This window comes from Anguilla anguilla, chromosome 2 (genome assembly GCF_013347855.1).
Source record: "Anguilla anguilla isolate fAngAng1 chromosome 2, fAngAng1.pri, whole genome shotgun sequence".
Taxonomy (NCBI): domain Eukaryota; kingdom Metazoa; phylum Chordata; class Actinopteri; order Anguilliformes; family Anguillidae; genus Anguilla; species Anguilla anguilla.
Genome location: NC_049202.1, coordinates 72,932,129 through 72,950,411, shown reverse-complemented (window position 1 = coordinate 72,950,411; position 18,283 = coordinate 72,932,129). Strand labels below are relative to the sequence as shown.

At 50.5% G+C, this 18,283-nt stretch overlaps 1 protein-coding gene across 3 annotated transcripts in view; it reads right to left on the bottom strand.

Moving 5' to 3' along the window:
• Positions 1 to 18,283, bottom strand: part of gnav1 (guanine nucleotide binding protein (G protein) alpha v1) — a 40,071-nt gene that overhangs the window by 11,993 nt on the left and 9,795 nt on the right. For all 3 annotated transcript variants that reach the window (XM_035404107.1, XM_035404106.1, XM_035404105.1), the window contains 3 exons: positions 11,296 to 11,388; positions 7,956 to 8,116; positions 2,871 to 2,999 (listed from right to left, as the gene is read on the bottom strand). In XM_035404107.1, the coding sequence (XP_035259998.1) occupies positions 2,871 to 2,999; positions 7,956 to 8,116; positions 11,296 to 11,388 (383 nt within the window). The remainder of the gene's footprint in view (positions 1 to 2,870; positions 3,000 to 7,955; positions 8,117 to 11,295; positions 11,389 to 18,283) is intronic.

Below are 18,283 nucleotides of genomic sequence, written 5' to 3'. Positions count from 1 at the left end.
TTCCCTTCCCATCAGGATCAATTTATACCGAGTTAAATCTCAGGCCAGAGTTAAATCAATTAATCAGGGTGATTAATCAATAAATTAACTACCAGGTAGAAAAGAAAATTGGCAGGACTACGGGCCTCAACAGACAGATGTGAGCATCCCTGGTCTAACAAGTCAATAAAAAATAAAAAACAACATTTTTAATGGATAGCCAATAGGGCTCTGAAAAGATGCTGGTCAGGCCTATCACACCACCTGGACCAAACCAGGAGTATGAAACACATTTAGACTTTCAAAAAGCATCTGATAAAGTGAGACACACGAGACACTCTTTGTCAAAATTAAATCAGCAGGAATTACTGTTATTTCATTTGTGTCTATTTGGAGAGTTACTTGTGTGTGAAAATTGCGTGGTTGAATACAAAAGTAACTATAGCAAGCATGATATCTGAGCAAGGTATTGTGGGAAGTGGAGTCCCACAGGGGTCAGCGTCTTTCCTCTACTAAAACTAATGATATTTATGGAGTTCTTTAAGTAGTCTGATGGAGTTTACAGACAATACAAAATTCAAGCAATCATGAAATACCATTTCTGAATTTCTGAAGTTGGAATCTAAAAAATTACTCCCAGAAGATTTAAACAGAATCAAAAAGTGGGCAGAAACCCAGCAAATGCCATTAAATACAGCCAAATATCAGGTTCTGCAAGAGGGATTTTTTTAAGGAGAGCCAACAGTTCTCCTTCCTTTAGTTTTATTTATTGTTTTCCTTATTCTGAGGGGGGGAAAGCAGGGCGGTAGATGGGATCACAAGGAGCCGCGGCAGGGGACCGGCCCCCTCTGCCACGCGGGAGGGGTCTGGCCTCCCAAGTGGTCCGCCCCCTGCATCTCACCAGGAACGGGAACCGCCAAATTCATACATATGTATCGTGAGCTGCGGCATCCAAAATAGCGCACGGACAAAATCAGATAAGCAGAGTTTTCAATAAGACAGCCGAATAATACGAGGATGGATTTTCCATTTGAATGTAATAATCTCAACCTTCTGGGGGGTTTCGATAGACCCCTTATCGCACCACAGCTCCAAACTTTAAGGCTTTGAGCGCCGGTGTCTTAGTTCCCCCTTAATTAAATTCTTTTAACGAATTTACTTCTGATGCAAATCACAAACTCCAAGGGTATACAGCTCATTTCAGCCACATATTCAAATCCACATTTACCAATTAACAAATTGAATAGGCGTGATAATCTGAGGGAGACGATTAGGCGCTCCCTCGCCACGACGCATTTGGCTAATCGCCACGGGCGCCGGCGGGGTCCCGAGGACTGCGCCCGCGAACGGCCACTTTAACACGGAGTCCGAAAATCTCCGGTGTATTTCAAACGAATGAATTAACAGGAGGCGAAATGATAGGAAGCAACCAACCCAACCAACCAGACCCGCCGTCCTATTTTCCTCACGTGCTTTCACTTCTGAAGGATTATGTGACATCATAACAACCCATAAAAAGCGCATTATGTCCATCAAAGGCGGCGCGCGGGTCCGGGGGCGCGGGGACCGAGCGGTTACAAATGAAACCGTAACGTATGAAAAAATCACGACGCTGCCGGAGGTAGTTCAATTTACTGCCGCTCATGAAAGCGATTAAAATGCGGTAAAATAAATGGGGTTCAGACCGAGAGGGGCGGCTGTGGCGGGCGTTACCGCAATAAGTAAGAGAAAGAAATCATTTTTTTATTCTTTCCAGGACAGCATTTCACACCCAGTTCAGCACAACCGCTTCAGCTGTTTCTTTATTGTCGCGTTTGTCCCGTATCGCGGGCGAGTCGCGCCGAAAGGAGATCTGGCTCTCGGTGTTTCCGCGCCTCACGTCATTAACGATTTCTGCCGTTTATTTCACGAGCGCATCACTGCAAGGCCACATTACAATTCAAATGGCAGATATGCCACCGTGTGGAAAATTACACTGCAACAGCCGTCATCTGTGACATTGTTACAGAATAATGAATCCACAAAGTCACATTTATTGGCCACAGGACCCAAAGTCAAGATCATGGCACAGACAGCCCCTATATATATATATATATATATATATATACATACTTTCATTTTTAGTTTTATGTTATGCCAAAAAAAACTTCAACGTTTCTTTTATTACTGTATTTGAATTATGAAAACATTTGAGCTATTCTTGAGTTAAACCTGAAGACACCACGTTCCTCCAGGACTGGAGTTAAACCTGCAGACACTGCGGCCCTCCAGGATCTGAGTTAGACATTACTGGTGGCGACATAAATCATCTCTGAGTTTTCAGGACAGTTTAAAGTCAACCACCTGGTCTTCAGGTAAGAGACAGAGATACATTTTAAAGTATCTCTGTCTCTTACCTGAAGACCAGGTGGTTGAATTTAAACTGCGTTTCTGTCTCTTACCTGAAGACCAGGTGGTTGAATTTAAACTGCGTCTCTATCTCTTACCTGAAGACCAGGTGGTTGACTTTAAACTAGGTCTCTGTCTCTTACCTGAAGACCAGGTGGTTGACTTTAAACTGCGTCTCTGTCTCTTACCTGAAGACCAGGTGGTTGACTTTAAACTGCGTCTCTGTCTCTTACCTGAAGACCAGGTGGTTGACTTTAAACTAGGTCTCTGTCTCTTACCTGAAGACCAGGTGGTTGACTTTAAACTGCGTCTCTGTCTCTTACCTGAAGACCAGGTGGTTGACTTTAAACTGCGTCTCTGTCTCTTACCTGAAGACCAGGTGGTTGACTTTAAACTGCGTCTCTGTCTCTTACCTGAAGACCAGGTGGTTGACTTTAAACTGCGTCTCTGTCTCTTACCTGAAGACCAGGTGGTTGACTTTAAACTGCGTCTCTGTCTCTTACCTGAAGACCAGGTGGTTGACTTTAAACTGCGTCTCGATGACCCCGGTCGTCCGGAGTCGCACCCTCAGCACGTCTGTCTCGGTGGGTATGTACTCGGGCGAGATGATCCGACTCATGTTCTCAAAAAAACTGCAGAAAGAGAGAGAGAAAGCGAGGGAGGGAGGGAGAGACAAAGAGAAGGATGGAACGAGAGATAAAAGAGGAAAGACAGAAGGGGGGAAAGGATAGGGAGAGAGGAAGGAAGGGAGAGAGAGAGAGAGAGAAATCATAAAACAGATCCTGACACAACCCTGTCCAAGTGATCTCAGCCAGGCCATTGATAAAGAGCAGAAAAGGTTAACCAGAGAACAGTCTATGTGATCAGTGTTAGGGGAGAGACAGGCTGTGGGATCAGTGTTAGGGGACAGACAGGCTGTGGGATCAGTGTTAGGGGAGAGACAGGCTGTGGGATCAGTGTTAGGGGAGAGACAGGCTGTGGGATCAGTGTTAGGGGAGAGACAGGCTGTGGGATCAGTGTTAGGGGAGAGACAGGCTGTGGGATCAGTGTTAGGGGACAGATAGGCTGTGGGATCAGTGTTAGGGGAGAGACAGGCTGTGTGATCAGTGTTAGGGGACAGACAGGCTGTGGGATCAGTGTTAGGGGAGAGACAGACTGTGTGATCAGTGTTAGGGGACAGACAGACTGTGGGATCAGTGTTAGGGGAGAGACAGACTGTGTGATCAGTGTTAGGGGACAGACAGGCTGTGTGATCAGTGTTAGGGGAGAGACAGGCTGTGGGATCAGTGTAATCAGTTAAGTCAGCTGATAACACCGTTAATACATCCGATTATGATAACAGTACAGAGGACTATGCTAACAGTACAGTTGAATATGGCCCCAGTATAGGCAAATATGCTGAAGGAAACGGTGTTTAAAAAGAAAGCTAGGAAACTTGTCCTGGACTCGGCAAGCGTGGATAACAGCTCCTGGCACAGTTGCCATTGTTTGTTTGCTCCCGGTGGCGGCACAGAGTATTCCCAGGCCAAAAAAAAAGCACCCAGAAGCTGATAATGGAAAAACTGCCCAGGCCTGCGGCTAGGCTAAGCTAGGCTAGGCTAGGCTAACGCTGGGACCATTTAAAAACAAGCTGCGACACGCGGCACCGACGCGCGCGAGGACCGAGGGACCGAGAGGCGTGAACGCTTTCACTCCACCCATCAGCACGAGGAGCACAACACAAGAGAGCGCTAGCGGAGAGAAGGAGAGGGGGACAGAGGGAGAGAGAGAGAGGTGGAGGAGTGAAAGAGAGGGGGAGAGAGGGAGAGAGAGAGGTGGAGGAGTGAAAGAGAGGGGGATAGAGGGAGAGAGAGAGGTGGAGGAGTGAAAGAGAAGGGGATAGAGAGAGAGGTGGAGGAGTGAAAGAGAGGGGGATAGAGGGAGAGAGAGGTGGAGGAGTGAAAGAGAGGGGGATAGAGGGGGAGAGAGAGGTGGAGGAGTGAAAGAGAGGGGGATAGAGGGAGAGAGAGAGAGGTGGAGGAGTGGAAGAGAAGGGGATAGAGAGAGAGAGGTGGAGGAGTGAAAGAGAGGGGGATAGAGGGAGAGAGAGAGGTGGAGGAGTGAAAGAGAAGGGGACAGAGAGAGAGAGGTGGAGGAGTGAAAGAGGGAGGGAGAGCAAGAGAGCAAGAGAGAGATAGAGGGGAGGAGGGACAGATAAGCGAGAGAAGGAGGGAGAGAGGGGGGGATGAGTGCAGAAAGAGAGATGGAAGAATGGTGGGACGGGGGGGAGACAGAGTGCAGGTGTCTCGAGTGGGCGTGGGGGGGAAGGGGGGGAGGTTTGTGTGGGCGGTCAGAGTAATCCCAAATGCCACAAGCACCCTGTCCCAGTATCGACTTCCAATTACCATGAAGCCCAGTGACACGCAATAGACAGGGAAACAACAAGCTACTGACAAGCCCGTTAGCCTGTTATCTCACCCTACAGCGCAATTCATCTACGGGGTGGGGGCAGGGGAGGGGGGCGCGGGAGAGGGGGGTGAGCGAGAGGGAAGGGGGCAGGATGAAAGAGAGAGAAACGGAGAGAGGGAAACACACATAAAGACACACTCATAATGGGTCAGACCCAGGAGGAGGGAGGGAAACAGACAAGAGAGATGCAAAAAAGGAGAGAGAGACAGAGAGACAGCGATGGAGAGAGAGAGAAATGGAGATAGAGAACCCCTTCAAAACCCCTTCATCGTTCCTGTTTAAAGACTGAGAAGCGATGGGGGAAAAAAGAAAGTCCCTTTGTGTTCTGAGAGAGAAGGACGGCCCACCTCACCAGCTTCAGACCGCTCGGTGGCCTGGACCAATCACAAACGCAAGAGGAAGAAAGGCAAGAAAGGCGTCACGTTAAAGCTCCATTATGAAAAGAAAAAAAAAAGAAAAGGGCATTTATTTACAGGTGTTGGGTGATAAACACACGAAAACCGACAGCCCGCTTAACTCACAAATGTTAATTTATTATTCAAATAAACCCCCCCCTTCCCCCCCACTCATGAATATTAATTTATTATTCCAATACTTCAGGAAATGAAGTACAGTTAAAAATACTGAAAAAAAAGCTAATAGGAGATAATGGAAATTTCTCTCAGTCCGTGAACTGAATTGTGACTGACTGAACTGAAATGGAATTGACCTCCAACTGTGGCTGGAACAAGCCTCCAAATCAAAATATTTGAATAAGAAAGGGAATATTCATGAAAAGGGGGGTTTGGTGTCAGAGACAGGACTGACCCTTGGTCCGGTTTCATACCCAGCGGTAATCATCATCAGTGTGACCTTATTTGTACAAAAATGTGCCATGAGATAAATGGGTCTGTTGGCAGTGATGCAGGCAGTCTTCCGGCCAGGAATTAATTTTGGGAGGTGAAAGGGCGGATTCTGAGTGTTCCTGTAATTCCTGGTACCGTGTATTGTCACCCCCAACCCCTCCCCGGGCATTTGAACTTGGTCCAGTTGTGAAGCGGCCTAAAAGAGCACCATCCGCTTGGCCAGCTAACACCACCCCCCCCCCAGATTGATTTCAGTCATTTCCACAAAGCAGCATGGAGCCAACCAGCCGCTGTGTGCTAATTAGCCTCCCCCCCCATATCTCAACCACACTGGGCCCCATTCGTTGTGACACCAAACACACTGATCCTATCCACCCGACTGTGCATACAGAGCTCTGCTCCACCCGACTGCGCATACATAGCTCTGCTCCACCCGACTGCGCATACAGAGCTCTGCTCCACCCGACTGCGCATACAGAGCCCAGCTCCACCCGACTGCGCATACAGAGCCCAGCTCCACCCGACTGCGCATACAGAGCCCTGCTCCACCCGACTGCGCATACAGAGCCCAGCTCCACCCGACTGCGCATACAGAGCCCAGCTCCACCCGACTGTGCATACAGAGCTCTGCTCCACCCGACTGCGCATACAGAGCTCTGCTCCACCTGACTGCGCATACAGAGCTCTGCTCCACCCGACTGCGCATACAGAGCCTGCTCCACCCGACTGCGCAAACAGAGCTCTGCTCCACCTGACTGCGCATACAGAGCTCTGCTCCACCCGACTGCGCATACAGAGCCTGCTCCACCCGACTGCGCAAACAGAGCTCTGCTCCACCTGACTGCGCATACAGAGCTCTGCTCCACCTGACTGCGCGTACAGAGCACTTTGGCGCACCTCCTGTTGTTTTTAAATGTGCTATATAAATAAAGGTGGACTTGCTCCTGCTCCACCTGACTGCACATCGTTGCGCAAGACGCCTGGTCGTCAGCTCAGACAATTCCTGTTTCACTGAGCAGTCAGCACCGAGCTGATCACATAGAGGACACAAAAACTTCCTCCTCATTACAAAAAAAAAGAGAAATCACAGAAGAGCTCTCCTCCCCCCCAGCTTTACTCGCTCTTTCACCTTCTCATTCCATTTCTCACTCCTCTCAGTTTGTCTCTCCTCCCCAATCTCTCTCCTACCCCTGTGAGACCACTGGCTGTTGACTCAACCCCCCCATCCCTACACCCATAACCAAGCCCATAACCAAGCCCACAACCAAGCCCACAACCAAGCCCATAACCAAGCTCATAATCAAGCCCACAACCAAGCCCATAACCAAGCCCACAACCAAGCCCATAACCAAGCCCATAACCAAGCCCATAACCAAGCCCATAACCAAGCCCATAACCAAGCCCACAACCAAGCCCACAACCAAGCCCATAACCAAGCCCATAACCAAGCCCACAACCAAGCGCATAAAAAACTCTTCATTTGAAAACACAGTTTTTTTTTTAAAAAGGCTTCAGCTTCCTGCAGCCCACCCCTGCACCTGACCTTTAACCTCCAGCTGATGGAAAGTTCAGTCTGACACCTTCAGTCCGATTCGCTCGCTCTCTCTTTCTCTCTCTCACCGAGAGACTCAGAGGGATAAAGGGCAACACATCTCTTTAAATCAGCGTAGAGACACCCGCGCACACACCCGCACACACACGCACACACACGCACACACACACACGCACACGCACACGCACACGCACACGCACACGCACTCACACACACACACACACACGCGCGCACACACACACACACACGCACTCGTACACTCACACACACACACATGCACACACACGCACACACACACTCACTCTCTCACACACACACACACTCACACACGTGCACACACACACACACACGTGTGGTGTGGTGCAGTGCGGTGCAGTCCGGTGTGGTGCAGTGCGGTGCGGCCGGGTGCAGTGCGGTCCGGGCCGGTCCGGTGTGGTGCAGTGCGGTCCGGTCCGGCATGGTGTGGTCCAGTATGGTGTGGTGCAGTCCGGTGTGGTGCAGTGCGGTTCGGTCCGGTATGGTGTGGTGCGGTCCAGTATGGTGTGGTGCGGTCCGGGCCGGTCCGGTGTGGTGCAGTGCGGTCCGGTCCGGTCTGGTGTGGTGTGGTCCAGTATGGTGTGGTGCGGTCCGGTATGGTGTGGTGCGGTATGGTGTGGTGCGGTGCGGTCCGGTGTGGTGCAGTGCGGTCCGGTCCGGTATGGTGTGGTGCAGTGCGGTCCGGTGTGGGGCGCAGCGGTACTCACTACAGGGCAGAGTCGTTGAGCTCGTACTCGTACCCGCGCGTGGTGGCGGACTGCACGCCCTGGTCGGCCCACAGGCAGCAGAGGGCGTGGCCTATGAAGGGGAAGAGCACCTGATCCTCATCGAAGCAGCGGCCGCAGGACAGCACCGAGTGGGCGTGGACCTGAGAACCACCAGCAGGGGGCGCGTTACTGCCACGAGCAGAACACATACACACACACTCACCCACACACTCACACTCACATACACGCTCATGCTCCCACGCACACACGCGTATATTACGCATACACACGCAGAAACACACACACACACACATGCGCACACACACACACACACACACACACACACACACACACACACACACACACACACACACACACACACACACACACACACACACACACACACACACATATATGCACACATGACAGGATGTTCCTGAGAACATTAGTTTAAATGGCTCCCTAAGGCTTTTTTTTACTTTTAAATAGACATCCATTTGAAACTCGAAAAGCACTTCATATTTCCAGACAACGACCTTTGACCTATGGCCTGATTTTGCAGGAGTTCGGGAGTTCACCGCTTCAGCTCCGCCTCCCTCCCCCGCGGTGCAGCCACATTTTGAGGCAGCCACAATGGGCTCCATACCCAAGCCTAAACGCGCAAAGACCAAATGCGTAATTATCCCAGCATAAAAAACCCCACTCCCTTCCTCCTCATTACAAAAGCTGTAATTACGCAGCTCAATTACAGTATTTATTGCTGCTGGTAATTAGAGCATCTGTCCCGCTAATGGCAGCGTGACAAGTGGCGGGAAAACCCGAAATTTAACGGCAGCGTACAAAATAAAGCCGGAGAAATAAGCACCGTTTTTTTAAACCGGAGAATGTCTACTTGCAGGATCACGCGACCTAAAACCTGCGCGTATTTCACATTATCCGTTGTTCAGTGACGCCATAGCAACGGTATTGGAAGTGACGGCGGCGGCGGCGGCGATTGGTCACGCACGGAGAGCGAATAATAATATTTCACGTGTAGCCGAAATCAAAAGTGCACCGCAAGAGCATGTGCCTAGAGTATGTACAACTCTACCCCAAATCAGCAAACACAATGTCGCGAAAAGGCTTCGGACCAAGATGACGATATTGAAGCTAAATATTCTAACGGCGGTTTTTAGAATCCACAAAAAAAAAAAAATCCGGGGAAAAGTGGGAAAAGTGCCTAAAAAGGTACAAATGCTTGCCACTGAGGTGTAGCGCTTATAGGTGCATACAAAAAAAACCCATAACCAGCAATACATAGTTAATGCGTACCTTTGTTTGTAAAAGGTACTTATTAGGAGCCAAAAACAACATTATTGTACTTTCAAAGGTGTAAATTTAGTTTGAAGATTTGGGGCGTGGAGGGGGGTGAATTCCTGTGAATTCTAAGGCGGAAAACACTTCAGACGACTGATCAGTAAGTACATACCAGTCACAACACGAAATCCTCGTCTTTCAGAGACCAGTAAATTATTATCTTTTATGTACAAGTGGGTGGGTGGGGCACACAAACAAACACACACACACCTTACACAGTCATACACACACACACACACACAGAATTGGATCAAAGAATATTTGAAATAGGTTAACCCTTTGGACACCAGCTTAGATAGAATTTTAAAAGCATATATTTTTCCAAATAACTTTTTTCAGTTCCTGAACGCAACACACATACTGTCTGAGTTTATATGTACAGTAAAAACATCACAACCCAACGCCAACATTCTTGAGATAAAGAAAAGCACGCATTTCCCTATGAAGGGAGAACAGACTACAAAATATAAAAATAATCCTTTGAAATCTTTCAAAATAAAAATAAATCTCTCTCTTATCTTTATCATTACTGTTTTAATATTTTGTGAGAAAGGGCTGGATTCTGCTGGCTTTGGCTCCTGGATTTCAGACCGGGCCAGAGGCAGTTGGGGAATGCGCTGGATTTGCCAGCAGACTAATAAGTCTGCACTGAGTAAACAGCAGTGGTGACCGAACAAGGCCCCAAGGACCAGGCCGGACCAGGGAGAGCGCAGACCTGCTGCCCCCTGCTGTTACGTTCTGGTACAGCAGGCCAGTAAAAGTATTACCAGCCTCAAACCCAGCATAACTGTCATTTGCAAACTAGCATTATTATTTTAGTGGCAAGAGAAAAATAAAGTTTTGGTTTTTTTTTTAAGCCTTTGAACAGTAGGTTTTTTGGAATTTTTTTTTTTTCTTCAAAATTCTATGCCAGTGTTCTAGAACCTCACTGCTTTCAGTAGCGATTGTTACATCAGCGTTAGAATGCTCAGTTCAGTTAAGAACATTGTAATCACTTATTTGCGATTGTGGCAGTGGAACAGATTGGTCTCTGCCACGCCTACCGGTGGAGAGAACACGCGCACCTGGCTTGTGTTAACTAATCAGCCCAGGTGCTGAACAGAGAGCTCCTCTTCACGACACGGGGCCGAGACTGGGACCACATGCCCAGAGAGCGAGCACGTGTTTGTTGGAGCACAGAAGACAGGAGAGAAAGAAAAAGTCGTGGAGGAAAAGCAGAGGAGCTGGTCAGCTGAAAAGCAGGAGGAGCTGGTCAGCTGAAAAGCAGGAGGAGCTGCTCAGCTGAACAGCTGGAGAAGCTGCTCAGCTGAACAGCTGGAGGAGCTGCTCAGCTGAACATCTGGAGGAGCTGGTCAGCTGAAAAGCAGGAGGAGCTGGTCAGCTGAAAAGCAGGAGGAGCTGGTCAGCTGAAAAGCAGGAGGAGCTGATCAGCTGAAAAGCTGGAGGAGCTGGTCAGCTGAAAAGCTGGGGGAGCTGCTCAGCTGAAAAGCTGGAGGAGCTGGTCAGCTGAACAGCTGGAGGAGCTGGTCAGCTGAACAGCAGAGGAGCTGGTCAGCTGAATAGCAGGCTATCGACCAGAGGCAAGCTGAAAAGCTGTTGTTGGGTTTCGCTCTCTTTCGTCTTTAGTTTGTGGTTTTACTTTATCGTTTTTGCCCGGAACTCGTGAGGGGGAAGGGTGAAGGTGCGTGGGTGTGGGTGTGCCCTCTCTCTCTCCCCATGGGGCAAACTCCAGTGCACTCCCAAAACTGCCGATACACCTCCCTCCCAGGGGTGCCACACCAGCGAGTAACCTTAAAGGGTTAATAAGGACAACCGCGCCTGCTGCAGGCAGGAGCGCGGGCCCGAAAGCGGAATCCACGTGTACCGCCCCGGAGGTTGATCAGGGAACGGTCAAGCACCTCAAAACCGAAAAAACGGAACAGGCAGAGGAGGAGCGAAGGGAAAGAACGAAAGATAAAAACAATGAAAGGAGGAAGGAACTCACTTTGTTTTTGGCATTGGCCAGGTTTATGCGCAGAACGCCCATCCCGTGCAGGACAAACTTCATGGAGGTCAGCAGGTTATCCAGCACTGCAGGCTGTGGGGAGGAGGACACTCTACATTACTCAAACCTAAATACTATTATTATTATTACTACCATTATCACTAACAGTACCATTATCTTTATTACTATTATCACTATCATTATCATTATTATCATCATTATCGTTATCTTTACTAGCATTATTGTGATGGAACTCCGTTGTAATTTTGCCAAAATGCTCACCTGAATACAGCTTACAGTCATGAAACTCTGTACACATGCAAAGACCTACCCCTCAGGGCAATAAAATAAAATAAAAGAACCTTAATTTGGCATAATTTGGACCCTGAATAGAGAAACCAAACTGAGGCGCTGCTCTCTCTCTCTATCTCTCTCTCGATCTCTCTCTCTCACACACACACACCTAACTCCTTTTTGCACCTGCATGTATTCATTTTATTTGTTTTTTTTTTTTTTTTTTTTTGAAGGGAAGGGGGGTGTTCTCTCCCCCTCGCCACTGAGCCCCAGGCTGCAGAGCCCAAAAGGAACATTCCATTCTGCTGCTCGCAGAACCAGCCACACTTCCCATGAGGCTTTGTGACAACAGCAACTCCCAAGAATGCGCTGCAACGCTACATTTTAAAATGCTCACTTTTATGCTATAAACGGCCGCGTTTTCGAACATCTTGTCTTTGTCGAAGTACAAACTCACACACAGGCTGCCATCCCTCTTCTTTCTTTTATTAATGCCATAATTAAAAGCAGGTGTGCCCATGATGCATCTGGGGGGGGGGGGGGGGGGGTCCTGCTGTTCCGTTAAACAATCCCACTGATACCCCCCCCAGTACCAAATATCACAAAAAACCCAGCCATTTTCTCCCCAAACCAACCTGTCAAAAGCACTCACAAAACAGAGAGGGACCCAAAGAAAGAGAAAGAGAAGGGTTTGCTTTTGGGCAGAAATGACTTATTTGCACACAGAGATGCAGTACTTCCTTATCAGAGGCAGATTATATCACTGGCCGTGCACAGACCCTCTCTATCGATTCCCGCCCCGGGCCTGTGGATACAGTCTGGCGGATTAGTGTCATCCGAGCGGAGAAGACAACGCTTCAGCTGTCACCTTCTTTAATATCACACAGCGACGGCCCCTAATCCCCTCCGTCTGTCTGTCTGTCTGTCTGTCTGTCTGGAGACCCGTCCAAAGCTCTGCCAATACCACACTGCTGAGACAGGGTGTGTTTGGGGGGGGGGAGGGGGGAGGGGGGGTGGCATGGGGCTGGGAGAGACGGGTGCAGATGGGACATTTACTGAAGGAAAACAGGTCCGCTGCCTTTGCTCATGCGTACTGTGCCCCACCTGGGGAATCAAACCCGCAACCTCTGAGTTACAAGCACAGCTCTCCAATTATTAGGCTACCCAGGCACCCCGCACTGGACACACACGTGTGATGTCATCTACCCCCCCAGCTGCGTGAAGTTCTGGCGCAGTTTTTCTCAGACTGGCTCCGCACGGCTGTGGCAGTGCAAGAAGGCTGTTCTGGAGAGATCAGAGTGCATCCTGGGAAAAGCAACAAAAAGCATTCCCGCGTGGGGAAGCCTCCTGGACACTGTCCGAGGCACAGACACTGATTTACCCTGAGGCACAGACACCGATTTACCCTGAGGCACAGACACTGATTTACCCTGAGGGAACACTCCCATACTGTCCGAGGCACAGACACTGATTTACCCTGAGGCACAGACACTGATTTACCCTGAGGGAACACTGCCATACTGCCCGAGGCACAGACACTGATTTACCCTGAGGGAACACTCCCATACTGTCCGAGGCACAGACACTGATTTACCCTGAGGGAACACTCCCATACTGTCCGAGGCACAGACACTGATTTACCCTGAGGGAGCACTGCCATACTGCCCGAGGCACAGACACTGATTTACCCTGAGGGAACACTGCCATACTGTCTGAGGCACAGACACTGATTTACCCTGAGGGAACACTCCCATACTGCCCGAGGCACAGACACTGATTTACCCTGAGGGAACACTCCCATACTGTCCGAGGCACAGACACTGATTTACCCTGAGGGAACACTCCCATACTGTCCGAGGCACAGACACTGATTTACCCTGAGGGAGCACCGCCATACTGCCCGAGGCACAGACACTGATTTACCCTGAGGGAGCACCGCCATACTGTCCGAGGCACAGACACTGATTTACCCTGAGGGAACACTGCCATACTGCCCGAGGCACAGACACTGATTTACCCTGAGGGAACACTCCCATACTGTCCGAGGCACAGACACTGATTTACCCTGAGGGAACACTCCCATACTGTCCGAGGCACAGACACTGATTTACCCTGAGGGAGCACCGCCATACTGCCCGAGGCACAGACACTGATTTACCCTGAGGGAGCACCGCCATACTGTCCGAGGCACAGACACTGATTTACCCTGAGGGAACACTCCCATACTGTCCGAGGCACAGACACTGATTTACCCTGAGGGAACACTCCCATACTGTCCGAGGCACAGACACTGATTTACCCTGAGGGAACACTCCCATACTGTCCGAGGCACAGACACTGATTTACCCTGAGGGAGCACCGCCATACTGCCCGAGGCACAGACACTGATTTACCCTGAGGGAGCACCCCCATACTGTCCGAGGCACAGACACTGATTTACCCTGAGGGAACACTCCCATACTGTCCGAGGCACAGACACTGATTTACCCTGAGGGAACACTCCCATACTGTCCGAGGCACAGACACTGATTTACCCTGAGGGAACACTCCCATACTGTCCGAGGCACAGACACTGATTTACCCTGAGGGAACACTCCCATACTGTCCGAGGCACAGACACTGATTTACCCTGAGGGAACACTCCCATACTGTCCGAGGCACAGACACTGATTTACCCTGAGGCACAGACACTGATTTACCCTGAGGGAGCACCGCCATACTGTCAGAGGAGAACTGACAGAACAGAGAGAGATAAGAGTCTCTCTCTCTCTCTCTCTCTCTCTCATTCCTCCTCTTTCTGTTCCCCTTTATCAGTGTGTGTGTGTGGGGGGGGGGGGGGGGCGGGGGTTAGAGAGGAAGATTTTGTTGCTTTGGCAACAATGTTTTAGGTTGAACAGTCATGCCAATAAAGCATATTTTACAACAAAGAAAAACAGGGGAGAGGAAAGAGAGAGAGGGGGAGAGAGGGAAAGAGAGAGAGGGGGAGAGAGGGAAAGAGAGAGAAGGAGAGAGGGAAGGAAAGAAAAAAAAAATGAATGTAATGAAAGCGAGAGAGATGGAAAGATAAAGGGGGAGAGGTGAGAGGTGTTGGCGGAGGGCATTGCGGTGTCTTGTTGCGCTGGAGAATAAGAAAACTTCCAGTGCTGGGGGGTGAGGGGGGGCGGTGGAGGGGGGGGGGGCGTCTCTGTCTGCCTGGGAGGGCACCCCCCCACCCCCCACCCCCCACCCCAGCATTTCTGAGGCCCAGGGATCAGGGATCAAGTCGCTGCTGGGAGGGGGGGAGGGTCCACACCACAGAAAACACATTCCCAAAACACACAGAGGAATACACACAGTACTCTCTCACATGAACACACAAATATATACACACGCACACACACACACACACACACAGAGGAATACACACAGTACACTCTCACATGAACACACAAATATACTCACACACACACACACTCATACTCACACACACACACACACACACAGAGGAATACACACAGTACTCTCTCACATGAACACACAAATATATACACACGCACACACACACACACACACACAGAGGAATACACACAGTACTCTCTCACATGAACACACAAATATATACACGCACACACACACTTGCTCATACTCACACACACACCCACACACACTCACTCATACTCACACACACACTCATACTCACACACACGTGCGCGCACATGCATGCACACACACTCTCACTCACTCATACTCTCACACACACACACACACACGTGCACAAGCATGCACACACACACTCACAAACCTGCAGACACTCTCATTCACTCATACTCTCTCTCTCACACACACACGTGCGCGCACATGCATGCACACACACACACACACACACACACTTACAAACCTGCACACACGCTCGCTCTCACTCGCTCACACGCACACAAACGTACATACACACACACACACACACACACACAGATGCATACAGCCACACACACACACACACACAGATGCATACAGCCACACACACACACACACACAGATGCATACAGCCACACACACACACACACACACACACAGATGCATACAGCCACACACACACACACACACACAGATGCATACAGCCACACACACACACACACACACACACAGATGCATACAGCCACACACACACACACACACACAGATGCATACAGCCACACACACACACAGATGCATACAGCCACACACACACACACACACACAGATGCATACAGCCACACACACACACACACACACAGATGCATACAGCCACACACACACACAGATGCATACAGCCACACACACACACACACACACACACACACACACAGATGCATACAGCCACACACACACACACACACACAGATGCATACAGCCACACACACACACACACACACAGATGCATACAGCCACACACACACACACACACACACAGATGCATACAGCCACACACACACACACACACACAGATGCATACAGCCACACACACACACACACAGATGCATACAGCCACACACACACACACACACACACACACAGATGCATACAGCCACACACACACACACACACACACACACACACACACACAGATGCATACAGCCACACACACACACACAGATGCATACAGCCACACACACACACACACACACACAGATGCATACAGCCACAGCCACACACACACACACACACACACACACACACAGATGCATACAGCCACACACACACACACACACAGATGCATACAGCCACACACACACACACACACACACACACACACACACACACACACACACACACAGATGCATACAGCCACACACACACACACAGATGCATACAGCCACACACACACACACACACACACACACACACACACACACACACACACACACAGATGCATACAGCCACACCTTCTTCTGTGAGATGAGCTGAACGCAGGTGGCCAACTGCAGAGACCTGCCAATCACCTGCACAGAGGCTACAGACACGCCCCTCTCCCCCCAATCCTGTGCACACCGCCCTATACCCCGGGGCTCCAGGACCTCGGGTCAGGTGTGTAACGGTAGAGCTCAGAGCCCCCCCCCCCCCTCCCCGCGCAGGTGAGGGGGTGGGGCACAGGTGAGAAGGGGTGAGGCACAGGGGAGGAGGGGTGAGCCACAGGCAACTACGGAGAGAGACACAAACTGCTTCCTAAATAAAGACCAAGCGCAAAGACATGGACAGGTAACAGACAGGCTGCTCATAGTTCAGTTGGCCCTCATCACAGACTGCAGACCAGCATCCAGAACAGCACGACAGGGAGGTCAGTTAGCCGTCTGCGGGCAGTTCAGTCCGTCAGTAAGTGGTTCACTGTGAGTGGCTCAGTCAGTTAATGTGTTCGCCAGGGTGGTTGCAGGTTCTCAGCACACAGGGGTGACGATTAAAAAACTACCCAGAAGGCCAGGCTGTTGGGTCCCTGACGGCAAGGCGGCAGGCGGCCGTGGGGGGCCGGGCGGGGGGAGGTGCGACTTCCCCGTCCCCTCAGTGGCGCAGAGTGAGGGGGTCGGACTGCGACAGGAGGCCAGCGAATCGTCTCCTGTGTTTTTACCCACAGCTCTGTGTTCGACAGACCAGAAAACCCCGGGGGGGGGGGGGGGGGGGGGGGTGGACCCGAAACTGTCCCGCGCGCTTAACCTCGAAAAAAAAAGAAACTTGCGGTGACGCAGACGCTGCCAAGGACGGCCTCGCTCCGCCCCTCCCTGATCGCAGCGGGGAGGGAATGCTGCCAAACAGGACTCAGATGTAATTATTAACCCAAACGGCCGCTCTGCTCAGCCTGAATAAGATCCTCAGCAGCGCGTGCTAACCCCCAAACAAGACCAGGTCAAAACCCAGCATGCGGCTGGACCTAACGCACGGGATCCGGCCCACCAGCGGAGTAACTTCATCACTCAGTCAGATCGCTCAGCCACTCACTCACTCAGTCAGATCGCTCAGCCACTCACTCACTCAGTCAGATCGCTCAGCCACTCAGTCAGTCACAGACACTCGCGTTTGTAGGGCCGGCCCCGCTGTCGCGGTCCAGCCAAACAAAAACAAAAACAAAAACACACACGCAGGCTCAACGCCGTTCAGCTTGTTTGTTTTGTTTGTTTTTGAATGCGTTTAAAGACCAGTTTTCCTCTCTCCCCCGGTTCGAGCTGAAAGTAGAGGCGTGTGAGGAAACGTGGCCGAGCAAACACAAGGAGCGACGCAGCGTTGGGGCCCGGCCCCGACCAATCAGCACGCAGCAGGCCCGCCTGAACCCTGTCCCATTAAACCGGCCCTGGATCGGGAAGGCACAGAGCACGCGATAACCGGAGTGGAGTATCGGGATCTAAATCAGAACACCACAGCCAGCACAGCAGAGGTGCAGAGCTGGGCTGCCCAACCCCCTGTTTCTGTAGATCTATAATCCTGCAGGTTTGTCACTCCAACTCTATTAAACATTTTTTTTTTTTTTTTTTTTAAAAGCACACCATTCAACGGCCAGAGATATCGTTAAGCTGCTAATTAGCAGAATCAGGTGTGCCAAATTAGGCTTGGAATGAAAACCTACAGGATGGTACATCTCCGGGAACAGGGTTGGGCAGCCCTAGTAAAGAGGAGTCTTTGGAGAACATTTCGGGGTTCTAGAGGTTTCCTTCAGACTGTGTCCCTACTCCAGGTTGGAGAGAATTTGTCT